Here is a 16,637-nt window from a genome sequence, read left to right as displayed (position 1 = left end):
CGTGAGTAACAAATTATTGATTTATTGATATCGAATGAATTTCACCGTAATTTACAAAAATGAACCGTTGTCAGAGCTGAATTTCATAGTTAGATCAAAAAATCCTTCCGCATCTCGAAGATAGGATCAATCTTAAGCCACTTGATATGCGAGGATCCGATGAATGGCTGAAATGCACCGCGATGATGGCGGAACTACGACGAAGACGACGTAGATTCCGAGTCCTCATCTGCAATGCTGGGCTTCAGCTCAACTGGCCCGGGCTTTGCTCAGTTCTTTGTCGGGCCCAAGCCCATCTCTAGGCCCTGCCACATCACCACCGGCGCACGTATGGGATTGGTTACTTTTGAGTGACGTCGCTTTGATGCCTCTCCAAGTGGGCCTTGTACCGTTATTCCCTTCTCCAGTCAGACTCGGGAGTTCCACATACTTTTGAGTGACGTCGTTTTGCCTCTTTGAATAATTTACTCCTCATTGCAGGGTGTGACCTTTTTCAGGGGGAGCTGAATGCCACATTCACTAAATTCCAAGTCCTGATTCGTAATAACTCATAATAACGGCCTCAAAAAGGCAAAAAAGAAGCCACCGAGTATCGGAGCCGGAGAGGCCGCGGGGCGGGTACCTCCGTCGGGCCGGATTGCCCATTGAACTGCCCTCACAAGATTCTTTCACCTTCCATTTCCCTTCCCGCCAAGGTCCCTAGATACACCTGGGGCACGTACTCCAACAGACGGTGTGACATTGCGACCCAATTATCTCTCCCTCGTCGGCTCACCTACGCCGGGACATACAAGATATTGTCGCGCCTAACGCCGATTTCTCGGCTGCCGTTTTGTTTCCTTCGAAGGTAAAGAAGTAAAATCCACAGTGACACACTTCCGCCTCTTCCATCATCCCGCGCCAGCCCCTCTCTCTCTCCTCTCTCTGCCCTCCGTCGTCCCCCTGGCAAAACCTCCTCGGCTGCAATCCCCTCAGCTCCAATCTCTCTCTCTCTCTCTCTCTCTCTCTCTGTGGGGTTCTCTGTGTGTGTATTGTTGCGTATATCGAAACCCCTGATTCGACAAGCCATTACCCCGCCCTCAATTTCCCGACCCAGCATGGAGGAGGACGAGAAGACGGCAGCCGGAGGCGCCGATTCGTCCCCTAGGGTTACGCCCTCCTACGTCAAGTCCGGCGACCGGCAGGTCTTCACCGTGGAGCTACGGCCCGGCGACACCACAATCGTGTCCTGGAAGAAACTCCTCAAGGACGCCAATAAGGTCCGCAATGGATCCTCCGCCTCTGCCTCTGCTGCCGGGCCTTCCTCCTCAGCTGCCGCTCAGGCTGCACTCGAGCCTCGCCCCCTGCCGGTACTGCTCTCATACTCTCTTCGATCAAGCATGTGGTCGTGAAATTCCGTACCGGGATTGCCATTGTCTTTTGCTTGCTGGTTTTGGTGTTCGGTATCGGGTTTTTTTTTTTTATCGGGGAATGATCATATTAGAAGGAAGCTTCTCGGGTAGTGTGCTTAGTCTGCTTCCAATTCGTGTAGGGTATTACTGACATTGGTAGCTTTCGCTGTGAACTTCGTTATGCTCTGAATATCAACCCCAATTGGTATTGAGAAGTCTGATGCCTCAGAGCATCTGCCGCGATGTCATGATAGAGGTCGTGTATGGTATTATTATCGTTATATATTTCCATGGTATGTTGATGGGTAGTCCTGTGTCTTTGCCCATTCTTGTAGTTTGGGTGGTTTCGGAACTGATACGTCAGTGTAGTGTATTGAAGAGGAGGTGAGGCTGAGCAGGAAAGATGGTCCGACATGGAATTCGGGTTGACAGCTTAGCAGGCTCTTTTTGTTGGAATGGCGAATCTATGTAAAAGATAGTCCTCGCTATTGGACAAATGTCATGGGTTTTTATTTGGTAGTTCGTTGTTAGCGTAAAAGATTCACATTTCGAATTAAACCTAAAAGATTATTTCTCTTAAAGAGCGCTGCATTAAATCATGGGGTAATGACAACAGGCCTGCTCAATCTGTTAAAGATAATGAAGTGTGCCATAAATAATTAACTAATCATGAGCTAATGGGGCCACGTAACGTATTATACGATTAACAATCACTCAATCCAGGATCTGGTAGAATATGTCAACTTAAACATCCAAACTTGTAGGCTCACTCTCCATTGGCATTGAATGCCTCTTACTGATGGATTGCAGCATTTAGAGTGATTCTTGCTTGGCTTTATTGGTAAGATAGAGATTTGAGCTGGTTGGTCAGATAATTGAAGTGGATGTGGCATGCGTATGCAGGTTCTCCTTTGCTTATTTCCTGATTGCATTGCTTGTTTTCTTGAGCTTTGCTTGCTGAAATCCTGTGGACAAATCATGAATCAATAGTGAAAAAAATTGCTGATGTTTGAGATATTGGTCATTCTAGATGAAATGAGATTCTTTAGGAAGAGGATTAACAACTTTGATCCGATATGTTGTTGGGTGATAGTTAATGCTCCATCTTGTTGTTATGTTAAATTGAATTTCACTTGGTCCTGCGTCTTGATTTGAGTTATCCCAGTTAAATCTGTCAAAATTCTCTAAGATTGACATTGATGGACTGCTGACTTTATGTTGGTCGTATTTAAAGCTGGTACTTTTTGTCTCAGGGACATGTTATGGAAAATGAAGCAAACGATGCTGCTGCTCCAAATCGGTTTAGTGCCGTAATTGAAAAGATCGAGAGGCTCTATATGGTAAAGCAGATTTATATTGCTTGTTGGTTCTTAAAATATTAGCAGAATGCATTTGAAACATCTGAAAGAATTTGTTCTTACATTCCCACTTTTACTTTTGAGCAGTAGGAAGTGATTTTCTCGTGATTGGACATGCTAATATCCTAATCATTTCTTCTCAGGGTAAAGACAGTAGTGATGAGGAGGATCTCAATGACGTCCCTGATGATGATCAATATGACACTGAGGACTCCTTTATTGATGATGCTGAGTTGGTTGGTTCCTTGCCCCCTATGTCAAATCATAGAAGCGTCGGTTTTTCCATTATAAGAACAACATGGTGAAAGTGATTATCTTATCTCCAGGACGAATACTTTGAAGTTGACAATGCAGCTGTAAAGCATGATGGCTTTTTTGTCAACAGGGGGAAGTTAGAGTGCATGTGAGTATTTATCATCTTTGCAGATTAATATGCTTTCCCCTATATTTTTGTTCTGTTTGTCATGACATACACTTTTTGGGCAGTACTGACTTTAACTCCTCAGTTTAACCTATGTTCCCATTGAGAATGTTAATTCCAGATTGTCCTTTTGACTTGCATAGTTATAAAATTGCCGGTGGTTGTCTGGAGATGCATTATATAGGTCAAAGTATGTAAAGAAGGATGTTAATGCGCAGTCGATGCTTGGTCTCTTATGCATCTTTTCTCAACTTATTCTCTTAATCAGGATTTTGGTCATTCTATCTGCAAAATTCTGCAACTAGCCTACTGAATTAATATTCTTGCGTCAGCTATTCAGCCAAGTTATATGCCCATAGCCCACTACAATATTCATGTTCTTGCTGCATATCTGAATTGTTCTTAAAATTATTGAATCACAGTGCAGGATCATGAGCTTCTTCATGTTCAATGATTCTTTACTCTACGGAAAATTTCTTTCCCCTAGTCACTAATCATATATTGAACGTTTGGCTGCTAATTTGAATTTTCTTCTTCTTCTCTCTCTCTCTCTCTCTCTCTCTCTCTCTCTCTCTCTATTCCCCTTCACCTCATTCTTTTCTTGCTTTGCCAGAAATGAACCTACTGCTCCACCTAGTCAGCAGGCAAAGAAAAGGAGGAGAAGAGACGTGATGAAGGGCAGCGGTGAAAAAGATGATGGTATTTTGCCAAATAAACATATCAAAGTGGGAAAGACCTCTTCCGGGAAAGATGCAGCACTGGTTGGGAGCAATTCATCATATCTATCGCAAAGTTTGACAATGATGAGGCAGCCTCATGAGGATGCTAAAGCTTCAAATCAATTTAATTTGTCTGGAAGTGGTGTTAAGAAGAAATCTGCTGACAGTAAGGGTCTATTGGATCCTGCTTCTTCTGCAAAAGCTTCAAATGGTGACACCTCTGTATCTCTTGCAGATACTAGGGACATGGAAAAGCAAAAGACAGGAGCCCCCTCGTCTAAAAGTATTCATAGCAAGCTGAAGGATCCAAGTGGATCCTCAGATGTTTTGCATCACAAATACCATGATAGAAGTTCTTTCACATCATCTAAATCACAAGCTGGAAGAACTGCTGAGGAGTACGAAAAATTGAATCGGAGAGAAAAGCATGGTGTTCGTGAAGTGCCTGATTTAAATATTCCTGACAGCAGACATATGGAAACATCAGTGAGTTCTTTGTTTCTTCTCTTCACCTCATCTAGGATGTCAGTATCTCAGTCAGTGTCATAGAATAAGTTAAATGTAATAAATATACCTCTGGACCAATGCTGGATTCGCAGCATTTGAAAAAAATGGCAGGCATGCATGATGTACATCTCAATTACCTGTCACAAAAGGGAAACACACTTTTTACAAGGTCTTTGGCGCATTTCTACATGCAGATAAATATAGAAATTCCTGAGAAGGCTCTCATTCAGAATATGTTGTATCATGATGATTTTAGTTATTTCTAGGTTATATCTCCTATGACGTCTGAAGGGTAGGAAAATAGATATTGAGGACTTTTGTAGGGGATTGTTGATGATATTGATCACAATCAAATAAATATATGTCCGACTGGATGTGTACTCAGCGTAGTTTCTGGATAGGTCTTGATTCCAGCTTATTACTGGTTTCTACTGCTCTCTGTCAATGGTAGGTGTATATATGCTGTAGGTTGATTCAGGATCTACCATTTTGCAGAAGACAGCGCAGCACATACCCAGGAAGGATGGTGCAAGTGGTAGGCCAAAAATTTCTTTGCTTGAGAAAGCTATCAGGGATTTGGAAAAGATGGTTGCCGAGTGTAAGTAAAAACTTAGAAAATATGTTTTTACATGTTACTTCTTGTTTACTCTCTCCAACCAATCACCTCTTGTTATGTGAAACGTTACAGCAAGGCCACCTGTAGCAGAAAATACTGAGACTGATATATCATCGCAAGCCGTGAAGAGGAGATTGCCTACTGATATAAAGCTGAAGCTTGCTAGAGTTGCTAAACTGGCGGTATTACAACAGAGCTTACAGATTTATGCTTTGTTAACTTACCTCGTACCTTTGTCTTACTAAGGAACTTTGATTATTGCAACAGTCGAGCCATGGAAAAATATCTAAGGAGCTAATAAATCGCCTTAATGGTATTGTTGGTCATTTGGTCCAGCTTAGAACCTTAAAGGTATGTTATAGAGCTAATGTGGTACTTTGAGTTGCAGTTAGTTGGCACTTTAGTTATTCATTCAATTATTACTCAGTGATCCAGTAGCGTCGTGGTCTTCATTTTCTTACGTTAGGAGGCAGAGTCTAGTTACTGCTTGAAGTATTGAGGTTCCATTGTTGAGGTAACTGATGACTTGGTATTATTTTTGCTTCCAGAGAAATTTGAAAATGATGGTTAATACGAGTCTTTCGGCGAAGCAGGAGAAAGAAAATAGGTTTCAGCAGATAAAGAAAGAAGTGGCTGATATGGTTAGAGTACGGGTGCTCTCTTTGGACTCTAAGGTATGTCTTGATTGAATCTCTCCCTCTCCCTCTCCCTCTATCTGTTTCTCTCCTAGGCGTGGAGAGGAGTACTTGAGGTGTAACATTGCCTGTATAGTGGAAAGCATTAATGATAAAAAAATGCTCGAAGGCTTGTAAAATGGTTTTCTCTATAAGGCGATGAGCCTGCCACATTGACCTTGTATGATCTAGCAAAGAATTATAACTGAGCCAAAAAAAAAGAAAAGGACTAATTAATCGGGCTGTTATGCTTTGGAGTTGTTTACTGTGTGTAGATATAACATTTGCCACTTAATTTTGTTTGGTTGATTTTCTGATATGTAGAATTCTCTATTTGTACCCTAACATCAGGCTGGATCATCTGATGATTTTCAAGAGTTGGGTCCTAATGTCAAAGGTCTTACCCCGACAAAGTATGACATGGATCCTGCTGTGGAGGACAAGATCTGTGACCTCTATGATCTTTACATAGATGTATACTCTCAAGCCTTGGTTACTTTCAATCAGAATTAGCCTTTGTCGTGGAGAACATTTAATCCTGATGCTTCTTATCATTCAGGGTCTGGATGAGGAAACTGGTCCACAAATCAGAAAACTCTATTCTGAGGTAGTTCTCTTTGCCACATATTTGTGCTCTCTGTGACTTAAGGTGCTCTCTTTCTAGGAGTACGGCTTCTAATTGGAAATGTTATGGGTGCCACAGTTGCTTGAAATGTTTCTATTCAAGTTTTTTTTTGACATTTTGGAGTCTTGTTATACAGCTTGCTCAATTATGGCCAAATGGCTTTATGGATAACCATGGGATCAAGAGTGCAATTTGTCGGTCCAAAGAGCGAAAGAGGGTAGTGCTGAACAACAGACATAAGGTATGGAAGAGTCTTACTTGGCATTCATTTACCTGCTGCTGCTCTTTTATGGAAGCGAATGCATAACTAGAGTTTGCTTGCTCGTAATCACTCTAATATGGTCTGAAGCTTTGAGAGCTCTTAAGATTTTGTGGTCTTGATTAGGCTTGGCATTTTTCCTTGCCCGAGTTTTCTCTTATTCTGCACTCCTGCCTGATATGGACTCAAAATGCCTTGAAGTGGGGATTAGTTGATGACCCAGTTTTCTGAGTTGAGCCCTACGATTGTTTGTTTCTCATTTCCTCGTCATGTAACATTCAAATTCCTCGAGCCAGTGGATCAGCTGTTAAGCATTAATAACGTGATCTTTATAATGGGGTTTCTCCTCTCCATCAATCTTTCTAGGATCAAGTGCGAATTAGGCGGAAGAAGTTGTTGACACCAAAAACAGAGCCTAGTACTGTTCGAGCAGAATCGGGCTCAATTGCTCAGTCCCAGCACACTTCTCAACCTCACCATTCTTTGGATAGGTTAGCTGTTGAGCCTAGCACCCACACTTCAACTTCAGCAAACAAGCAGGTTCCGGGCACTTCAGCCATTAGGGCACCAAGCCCAAGGAATGGTTCATCCTCAGACAGGGTCGTTAAGCAGGAGAAGGCCAAGGGAAACTCGAGCAGCCCAGTGGACGATCCGAGGGTGGCTGAGGGAGCCCAGTTGCAGAAGAAGGTAAAGAGGAAGCCTGAGGTAGACTTGAATGAGATGCCTTACCCCGTGGAGAAGTTGCCGTCACAACATGGCGATGACAGACTGAACCCTAACCCTCTCAAGCCAAGCGGAGGCCTCCCCCAAAAATCGAGCCTTAAACAGAACTCTGCCGCCAGCTTTGAACAGTCGAGCTGACGGCCAGTGATGTAGCTCTCAAATATTAGGTACTTAACAGCTTTCAAAAGGTCTGTAACATACATTTTCTCTTGGGTTTTTTTTCTTGGTTCTCTTTTTTCGGGATTTTCTCTTCACGTAGCGGTTTTGATTCATTTGACCCGATTATGTCTCTAATGTGATCAATATCGCAGAGCCTCAGTAGGATGGATATTACATACATATAGATTTCGGAGAGGCTAGAGCTGTAAATTTCATGTAGTACAAGTGAAATTTTTTCGTGCCATATTTAGTTTTGGAAAGAAGCCACTTTTAGTTCTCAACATTACCCACTTTTTCATTTTCATCCTAATTTTTTTTGTTCAATCCTATCCATAAAGTTACAGAATTTGTTCACTTTAGTCTTACATTAATTTTTCCGTCAAATAATTAATTTTCCATTTCCAGATATTTTTAAAATATATTATTTAATTAAAAACAATTTTCAAAAATACAAAGAATAAGGAAAAGGAAAAAAGAATTAGAAAAAAGGGAATTGGGAGATCCTAGTCTCTGTGGATCTCCTGGTTACAAGGATAAGGGGCCTCGTTAGGGACGATCCTTCCCTCTTCGAGGTCAATTGTAGCCTCTAAGTTGTCGATGACCTCGAAGGGGGAGGGGTGGCAGTCGGCGATGCCCCCTCTTCCTTGGGATCGAGAGATCCTTGTTGGCCTCCTCCTTGTGGAATTGAGAAATCCCTGTTCGTCCGGGATCTCTCGATTTCAGGGGATAGGGGGCCTTGTGGGCAGCCACTCCTCCCCATCAAAGGTGCCAGTGAGCACAGTACAAAGGTCATATGTGACCTCAAAGGGGAAGGGGTAGCCATTAGCGGGGCCTCCTCCCTAAGAATCAAGAGATCGTAGCTGACTTGAGATTTTTAGGTTTTTTTTTCTTGAGTTTTTGGTATTTCCAAAATTTATGATAAAATAATAAATTTTAAAAATATTTTGGACGGAAAAATTAATGGTAGGACTAAATGAATAAATTATGTAATGTTTAGGTTTGAATTGGAAAAAATAAGATGAAAATGAAAAGGTAAGTTTTATACCCTTTCCCATCCACCAAGAGATATCATCTACTTCGGTAAAGCTTTTACTTTGAATGAATGAGAATGTCAAGTTGTGAAATTAAAAAAAGGGAAAAACTTGTATAAATGAGCAGAAATAAGCATGATATGCATCTTCTCATATAATCACTATGTTGCGTTTGGTAGAGCGGAATTGATTCCGTGGAGAATGAAATAGATGAGTATGAATAAGATCCAAGAAACCAACATGGATAAGTGGGTCAATTCAAATCGAACTAAATTTATCGGGATCCGCTGTGTTTTAGATATAAGGTTTAAAAAAAAAAAACTCTTAGGGAAAAAACTTATGTATGGCCGGTCCTGAGCCCACAATCCCAACATCTGGCCCAATTATTTCAAAGCCTGGCTTGTGAAAAAGGCCGAACTCACGGCCCAAGAAGGCCCAGTTCAAGCATGATCCCCAGGATAAGCGATGAGCTCTGACTACACCGAATAAAACCTCATAAGCACCCCTTCCCGCGTTGGCGCGTTCTCCCTTTCCCCAAACTCTTCCCTCTCCAGCAGGAAGCTCGAGCTCACTCCACTCTGCAAAACCCTAATTTACGGTCCTTCCGGCACCAATTTCTGGCTCCGCATTTCCCATCCCACCCAATCAGCAGCATGTGCTTCCGCCGGTAATTCACTGAAGGAGTCGGCGTCCGAGGCAAAAGTGTCCGTCGGGGTAAAATGATGAACACGAAGCCGTTTCAGGGGACCAATGTGTTCATGTCGAGGAACCTCGTCCCGCCAGAGATATTCGACATGCTGCACGACGCACTGAAGCAGAATGGAGCCCAGGTGTTCCTCTGCTGCGATCCTTCGCGGAATGGCCCTCACGATTATCACGTCATCTCTTCTTCCGATCATGTAAGGAAATGCGCCAATCCTGAATTGTAGGATACTTGAATTTTGTTATTCGAGCTCTGTTCTCCGGTGTTGAGCGCATTTCAAATTTGAAATGGTTCTTTTGCAGGAGAAGTTTGATGATCTTAGAGCTAAAGGGTGTCAACTAGTCGGTGAGTCCTCACGCTGCTTGTCCTGCCTTGAGTCGTGGGCTACTCTTTGTGCTAACTTGGTTGTCTCATTCAATAATTATAGAAAAGATTCTCTTTTGTAATGAAAATGACGAGGCACTGGAAAGTCTGTATCTTGAAAATGTGCATTGCCGCCATTGCTTGTATATAAATGTACCCTTGTTTCAAATCGACATTCTTCGATTACAGTGCATCCTTTATGGCAGAATCTCGGGCACTTTCCTGCATGCGTGACTTCTTTTGTTCCCTTTCTTATTTAGGCTCTATTCTTAGCATAGTCAGTTCAACGTCATCAAGGAAGAAAGACTCCGAGTCTCTGAGCTGATTTAGTGGAGATATAACTTGATTTCTTGGCAGGTCCACAATGTGTAGTTTACTGTGCAAAAGAACGGAGACCTCTACCTGAGCAAGGCTATACTTGTTGCCTTGCAATGGATGGTGTGAAAGTACTTGCATCGGGATTTGAGATGGATGAGAAGGTATTGCTTGGTGCAACTCTTTCTTCCCTTTATTCAGACTGAATGGATGAATGGAAAGCCACTGCTTAAGTACTGTTTTGGATCTCCATTATTTCCTTCTCTTAGAGGGTCCTCCTCAATCAATTTCTTCATTTTCCCAACATTTTAAAATTTAAACGAACCTGGGGACAATTACTCAATTAACATCCTCAGCATGGTAGGAGGAGGGGAAAAATGGAAGCTGATATTGTTACAAGTGACTGTACTTGGCCGGAATTATACAAGAAAGAAAGTTTTGACAAAATTTGCATGGGTACCCTGTTGTTTATACCAACCACGAATCTCTTTCTGAAGACTTATGAATGCTGAAGAATTATATTATTTCTTGCCTAGAGTCAGATCTTCATGTATCCAGTGGCTGCTATCTTCAAATAAAACCCATTATTGAATCTTCATTGGTCGCAGCAGTTACATTTAGTTAAATTTTCATTCTCCAATTTAGTGTATCAGCCTAAATACTAGACAAAGTTTTTTTATCTGAATTTTTCTGATACATATCTTACGACGCGAGCTGTAATCATCTCTCTCTCTCTCTCTAATAATTTTATTGCTTTTGCAGGCTGAGATTGAGAAGTTGGTAACTTCAATGGCTGGGATTTTACAAACTAAAGCTTCTCCAGATGTTAGTTTTGTTGTTGTGAAGAATGTTTTGGCTGCTAAGTACAAGGTTCGGCTGTTGATACATTTTATTGTCAATCCAGTTGAAGAACTTCAAGTTTCAGTTTTTAGGATTCTAACTACTGAAATGAGGTGAATTGAGATCCAAGTTATTTTTGGAAAGCATCTATTGGAGCTTCTGCAAGATTTTGATTATAATTTGGGTCGCTTGACAAGATGTTTATTGCATGTGTATAGAATTGCTGATAATTTTCGATGTGCTTTTAGGTGGAAGATGTCTGGACAATGGTATATTAATCTTTCAATTTGCTCTTGGAAATGATGATACTTATTGCTTAGATCTTAATGTTGTACATGGTTATAAATTTATATGTGGATGAGCTACTTTAGATTCTCTGACTACTCATATGGTCACCGGAATTTCATTCTTTTATTTATTTATTATTGGTTTAGAAATATTTTGTTCGAGGACTCCTGCAATGCTAACATGGCAGAAACATGGACATAATCTTTCAGTCCTGATAGTGCATATGCAATTTATTCTTCCATTGCAGTGGGCATTAAATACTCTGAAGAAGCCAATTGTCTCCATTAGTTGGCTATATCAATGTCGCAATGAACATCGTGTTGTTCCTCAAGACTCTTTCCGGGTTCTTCCATTTTCTGGATTGACTATTTGTGTTACTGGAATTCTCGCAGGTAAAATAACTTTTCCTGCTAAGTTTTATAAACTTGATTTTGATAGTGTTTATCCTTCCATCATCCCTGTTATTTTGCTGGATTACCTTAGATGAGCGGAAGGAGATGCAAGAGCATATCATGCAAAATGGTGGGAATTACTCTGCTGAACTGACCAAGAAGTGCACTCATCTAATTGCAGAGATATCCTTTGCTCTTATAAAGGAGCATTTGCAATTACCTTTTTGAAGTTTGCACTTCTATAGACTAGGATCAAAGTCTTCCTTACCAGCGTATCGGAGTTCGCAAATGAATCACTTTTAGTCCTTTCTTATGTATTTTGATGATGTGAAATGTGCTATCAATTTTAAAATTTGGATTTTCCAAATTTTCTGGCATGCTAATGTGAGTTTTTGATTGATTTCCAGCATTTAAGATTTGCTTTACAAACTCTTCCAGTGTTTAGCATCTGCCACTCAGTATAAGAAAATGTGGTTCTCTGGTTTTGTTTCTGTTAATTTATCAAACTGATAGTTACCTGGATATCATCTGTATCCTTTATTTGTTAGTTCACAGGAGATGTTCTCGCTGCAACCTTTCGAGTATCATATATTAATCATCCTTTTTTTTTTCCCCTGATAAATGGCGCATGTATAAAAAAATTGTTAATGATTACTCCTTCAAAAATTTATATGTATGATCATATCCTTGACTCTCTGTAAGCTCCTGAAGGAGATAAATACAAGGTTGCCAGAAGATGGGGTCACATTAATATTGTAACCAAGAAATGGTTTGGGCAATCAATTGCAAGGAAAGGTAATGTTTTAGATCAGAACCATTCTAATTTCAAGAGTATCAACATAGGGTCAACTATTTGTAGTTACTCTCATTGAGACATTATCTGACAGAAATTTTCTTTCTGATTTAGCATGCCTTAACGAGGAGTCATATCCTGTTCAGGGTGGTTCCACAGTCTCATCAAGAGCTATGAGTGGTTGCTCTTCTAGGCAGCCTAGCCAAGATAAGGGACTTAGAAATTCACAGTCTGCCTTCTCTTTAGTGGTTGGGGACTCAAACTTGTCATCTGCTGCAGCTGCTGACAAAGTAGATCCAGATCTAGAAGCTACCCTCTCTCAAAACATGTCGACTATGTTTTCCAATCCCCAAGTCTTTGCTAGGGAGGAGGATAGGAAAATACCAACTGTGCAGCCCTCTAATGAAACACATCATGATAGTTGTGTTGCCAAGGACTCTGAAACTGAAGATGATGAAAATGACCTCTACTTGTCAGAATGTAGGTTGGGTTTTGTTGGTTTTGAGGCTTCTGAATTGCGTAGACTCATTAATATGGTGCGGAAAGGTGGTGGGTCCCGGTACGCATTACTGAATGAAAGACTAACGCACATTATAGTTGGTTCCCCTTCAGAGCTGTGAGTAACTACAGTTTTTGCACCATTTAATTGTTGATTACTCCTGAAACATGGTTTTGTTGCATTTTTAAGAGTTGGTCTGCATGTATTCAGCACTTGCAGGCTTCAGTATGACTTAAGCATGAATTTTTCTATTACAGTGACTTTTGATCTTCCATCTGAACTGGATTCATTATCATGTGACTGATCTTCTCATTTTCTTTAGAGAGAAAAAGGAGGTCAGAGGTCTTGCAGCTCTTGGTATCATTGATGTGGTTAGACCCAGCTGGCTTGAAGATTGCAACCGGGAAAAGCAAGAGATCCCTATCTTGCAGAAACACATTGCCTATGATTTACTTCTTCCTAAAGGTTTGTCATCTAAAACAAACAGAGTATCTATGTAAATGCTCGAAAGATGAATCTAGAGATAGAATGTCCAACACTGCTTATGATAAATAATGACCTTCATGGGTGTGTGATGGTTGAAAGAATGAAAATTCTTAAACAGTCATTATGCCAAAACACTTTCCTTGGAATCTTGAGTCCTTGGATCTTCTTTTACATCTTTCCACTGGACCAATTGCTTACTGGCCAAGTGGAAGTTTACATCTTTGGATCTGTCATTTACTTTATTTACTGCATTACAAGCAAAAGTTGGGCAATGATATTTTAAGGTGTCTCTGAGTACTTTTTTGTTGCATCTTATATCCTGTTTTTGTATCCTGGTTCAGGCTCGCAGTTTTCTAACAAAGGACCTGCTGTTGGTACACATGGCATAAATCATAACAGAAGTACTACTTTTGATCCAACAATTCCTCATAATCAGCTATCGTGGAATGTAGACACTGAATTTACAATATCAAGGGAGATAAAACAGGAGAAGCCAACCATCGACAGTGAGAGGGGGGACAATTTGCATGATAAAGCAAAACCGTCGCAGTCAAAGTCGGTGTTTGCTGCAAAAGATGACCAAAAAGTAAATGGAAAGAAGTCATCCCCCGTTTTTAAGGGGAGAAAATTTTGTTTTTCCAAGGACTTTCCTGAAGATCGGGTAAGTTGTGCTGGTTGTAGTTATCAATGACGTTTTACCACTGCTGTATTATATAGCAGAAAATGAAAGGTTAGGTTAAAGTGGATGAAGTGCCATGTCCTAATGGGCGATGGGGCACTTAAGAGGATGGTGAAATCACTAGAAAAATCCTGCACATATCGATGTTTCCTTTCGTTTTTTCCTTTCCTCTTTTCCTGGGAAGTGGAAAAAGTATCTATGTCAGCTCATTATGTGTTTACTCCTGCTCTTGTTTCAAACTTCAGCTAGCTCTTCTTTCCATGCATATGCCTGAGGTGCTCATAATTGTGAAACTTCATTGCTATCCAGAGAGCCGAAATCATTGAATGGATAAATGAAGGAGAAGGTGAGGTAGTGAATGATCCTGTCATGCACCATGTGCATTTCACTATCGAGTGTCATGGTATGAAGCCCAGATCTTCTTTCAGCCAAAGTACTTATGTCTCCAGTCATTGGATCAAGTCTTGTTTGGAGGTATGTGTGGAAACTCATATATGGGTAGTTAACAAAAACTGAAGCATGCTGTTCTATTCCAGCCTCATCACCAGATTAGGGGCAGAAATACCTTTTCTTATTATTGTTGTTATTGTTATTATATGCTGTGTTTTTGGAATTTCCGGCTTAAATTCCATTGCTATTAGCCACTGGCTCCCTTTGTCGCCTCTCTTCATTTTTTAATGATTTGCAATTTTTTTGGCTCCCTATCTCTCTAAGTGTAGATTCTGCATGATTTGGCGTAAATGCCATTTGAATTATTGACCTCATTCTGAAGATGATGTTGACTTTGCCACTGATTTCTTCTATTTTGAAGCCGATATGTGAATTAACCCTACGTGCATATATGAAGTTTTCAATGATCTAAGTTAAGTAATGCTGGAACTTGGTTTTGAAGGATGGATGCTTACTGGACATTGGTAGTCACATTCTCTATTCTCCACTTCCTTGTCAAGTTCCATTTCCTGGGTTTGAAAGTTTTCGCTTCTGTGTTTCTCAATATGAGGAGAAAGATAGAGTGCTACTAAGAAATTTGTGCTACACCCTTGGAGCAAAGTTTGTGGAGAAGCTGACCAAGAAGGTCACTCATCTATTATGTAAGTTCAGATCTGGACCAAAGTACGAGGCTGCTTGTAAATGGGGTATACAATCAATTAGGTCTGACTGGATATATGAGTGTGTCAGGCAGGTACATTTGATAGCATCTGAGTTTGTTTACGTATTTGCAATTTCACATCTATTTCATTTGATTAGTAATGCCGCTGCATTTTTTTTCCCCAGAATAAATTGATTGTTCCAGAGCCATTTTGCCCGAGAGAAGTTTCTGCCCAAGAAGCTAGATTCTGCACTATGACACAATTTCCTTCGCAGCCCTCCCAGATTCCAAGTCAATCTCAAGAGTGGAGAAGTACGTTTGATCAGAATACTTGTAATGGAAACAAGATAAACAAGGAAGAGATGAGAGACTCGAGTTCTAATAAGAAGGCAAGGCTCTCTGAGAATTATTCCTTGAATGGCCCTTGCTTGACAGGAGCACAAGTAAGTTCTATAAGTGGTATTGAGGCAAGCGGAGGGAAAAAGTTGAAAGATAATGGGGATGCCTCTGAAGTTCTTCCTGATGTTGCTGCAGCAATTGAGGATTTGCTGGAGCAGACCAGTAAGGTAAAGATTGGTAATCAACTAATTAATTATTCCTTTTAAGGATTATTTTTTGACGTGTTTCTACCTGCTTTTGTTGCAAGATTCACGATAAGGAATCACCAGAGAGGCCTTCCTGCACTCGAAGTGTATCCTTGATCCTCATGTACATGCTGAAACCATTCATTTACTTTTCCATAAGTTTTTCAAGTCAGCATTGATCCTTGACTGGAAAAATAGCTTTTTCCTTCGAACTGTTCATCAAGTTTTGCTCAGGAACGCCCAGAGTCACACATGGTAGTTGGATTATCCAAACATTGGATCAGCAGGTGAATTACTGTGTTTGAGCTTTCTAAACGATCACTCATCATCTCTTCATTGTGAATGAAAATTCTATAATTTTGATATCTGAGCTTACTTAGAGCAAGCATGTAATCTTGATATATAAATTTTTCAGGACTCAAAAGAACGATGACAATGGAAGTCCTTGCGGAGATGGAAGTGCTAGTGTCTTAGATCGCTTCAGTGAAACACAAACAGAATCTCAGGTTGTTTGCTGTGCTTGCTCTGTAATATTTTCCGAGTTTTGTAAGACAACCTATTAGTTCGGTCGTTCCATACATAATATCCGTGCAATTAGTGCACCAAAGTTTTTTATGCGAGGTCCATTCTACGACTTAAAGCCACGTACAGACTCCAAATGAAAACCAAATACTATTCCATCACTATGAGTTTCCAGTAACCACAATTATCATGGTGTTGACTGCAGGTTGTCTTTTATGAAGAAGATCTGTCCGGGCGGCAGCTGATCATAGATCGAGTCAGAACACAAAGTAGCATGAGCTAAGTACAGAACTATTTTAAGTATTTTCCTTTGAGATGAGAAAATATTTGGAGGTGGTCATAGATGATTTGAGACCAAAATATATGTATTTTGGCTATAGGTTTATTTGCCATAAACGAAACCCGCGAAAGAGGCTCGACTGTATCTTGTGTATGCAGGCATTATTTTATTAAAGCATTCATTGCACCTAAATTGGCAAAACATTCACAGTGCAGTCTATTGGAATAAGCTCCAAAGATTGATTACGTGCTCATGAAACTCAGTATATTTGCTTCTCGATTTATATTAATTAAAATTTCTGTTAGCATGATTATACTTTT

General features: G+C 40.5%; 2 protein-coding genes across 4 annotated transcripts; both read left to right on the top strand.

Moving 5' to 3' along the window:
• Positions 1-644: 644 nt before the first annotated feature.
• On the top strand, positions 645-7,733 carry LOC116205095 (ubinuclein-1-like). Of its 2 annotated transcripts, none has more exons than XM_031537567.1 (14): positions 645-1,349; positions 2,645-2,731; positions 2,893-2,985; positions 3,076-3,152; positions 3,784-4,055; positions 4,125-4,375; positions 4,865-4,994; positions 5,085-5,194; positions 5,280-5,363; positions 5,561-5,686; positions 6,038-6,160; positions 6,246-6,293; positions 6,448-6,552; positions 6,937-7,733. In XM_031537567.1, exons 1-14 carry the CDS (start codon positions 1,098-1,100, stop codon positions 7,429-7,431), a joined length of 2,253 nt encoding a protein of 750 aa, XP_031393427.1. In that variant the 5' UTR covers positions 645-1,097; the 3' UTR covers positions 7,432-7,733. The 2 variants fall into 2 exon arrangements, with proteins under 2 accessions (XP_031393427.1, XP_031393428.1); XM_031537568.1 differs by having other exon boundaries at positions 648-1,349; positions 4,892-4,994.
• Positions 7,734-8,998: 1,265 nt separating this feature from the next.
• Positions 8,999-16,568, top strand: LOC116205462 (DNA topoisomerase 2-binding protein 1). Of its 2 annotated transcripts, XM_031538079.1 has the most exons (18): positions 8,999-9,382; positions 9,489-9,531; positions 9,907-10,028; positions 10,627-10,734; positions 10,953-10,973; positions 11,240-11,384; positions 11,476-11,567; positions 12,086-12,179; positions 12,292-12,793; positions 12,999-13,141; positions 13,504-13,823; positions 14,151-14,315; positions 14,734-15,024; positions 15,117-15,497; positions 15,578-15,622; positions 15,714-15,802; positions 15,931-16,021; positions 16,243-16,568. In XM_031538079.1, the coding sequence occupies exons 1-18, from the start codon at positions 9,203-9,205 to the stop codon at positions 16,318-16,320; spliced, it is 2,910 nt and encodes a 969-aa protein (XP_031393939.1). In that variant the 5' UTR covers positions 8,999-9,202; the 3' UTR covers positions 16,321-16,568. The 2 variants fall into 2 exon arrangements, with proteins under 2 accessions (XP_031393939.1, XP_031393940.1); XM_031538080.1 differs by lacking the exon at positions 10,953-10,973 and having other exon boundaries at positions 9,000-9,382.
• The last annotated feature ends 69 nt before the right edge of the window (positions 16,569-16,637 follow it).

The sequence above is a fragment of the Punica granatum genome, chromosome 4, assembly GCF_007655135.1.
Source record: "Punica granatum isolate Tunisia-2019 chromosome 4, ASM765513v2, whole genome shotgun sequence".
Lineage (NCBI taxonomy): Eukaryota > Viridiplantae > Streptophyta > Magnoliopsida > Myrtales > Lythraceae > Punica > Punica granatum.
The sequence above is the reverse complement of the archived record's forward strand: the minus strand, read 5'-3'. Positions and strand labels throughout refer to the sequence as shown.

Excerpts from the sequence above, each read along its gene's own strand:
- LOC116205095 (XM_031537567.1), top strand. The coding sequence starts at position 1,098 with ATGGAGGAGGACGAGAAGACGGCAGCCGGAGGCGCCGATTCGTCCCCT. Across the intron at positions 2,732-2,892 it reads AGATCGAGAGGCTCTATATG|GGTAAAGACAGTAGTGATGA; the intron begins GTAAAGCAGATT and ends ATTTCTTCTCAG. Across the intron at positions 4,376-4,864 it reads GCAGACATATGGAAACATCA|GTTGATTCAGGATCTACCAT; the intron begins GTGAGTTCTTTG and ends TATATGCTGTAG.
- LOC116205462 (XM_031538079.1), top strand. The coding sequence starts at position 9,203 with ATGATGAACACGAAGCCGTTTCAGGGGACCAATGTGTTCATGTCGAGG. Across the intron at positions 11,385-11,475 it reads TGTTACTGGAATTCTCGCAG|ATGAGCGGAAGGAGATGCAA; the intron begins GTAAAATAACTT and ends GGATTACCTTAG. Across the intron at positions 14,316-14,733 it reads GGATCAAGTCTTGTTTGGAG|GATGGATGCTTACTGGACAT; the intron begins GTATGTGTGGAA and ends TTGGTTTTGAAG.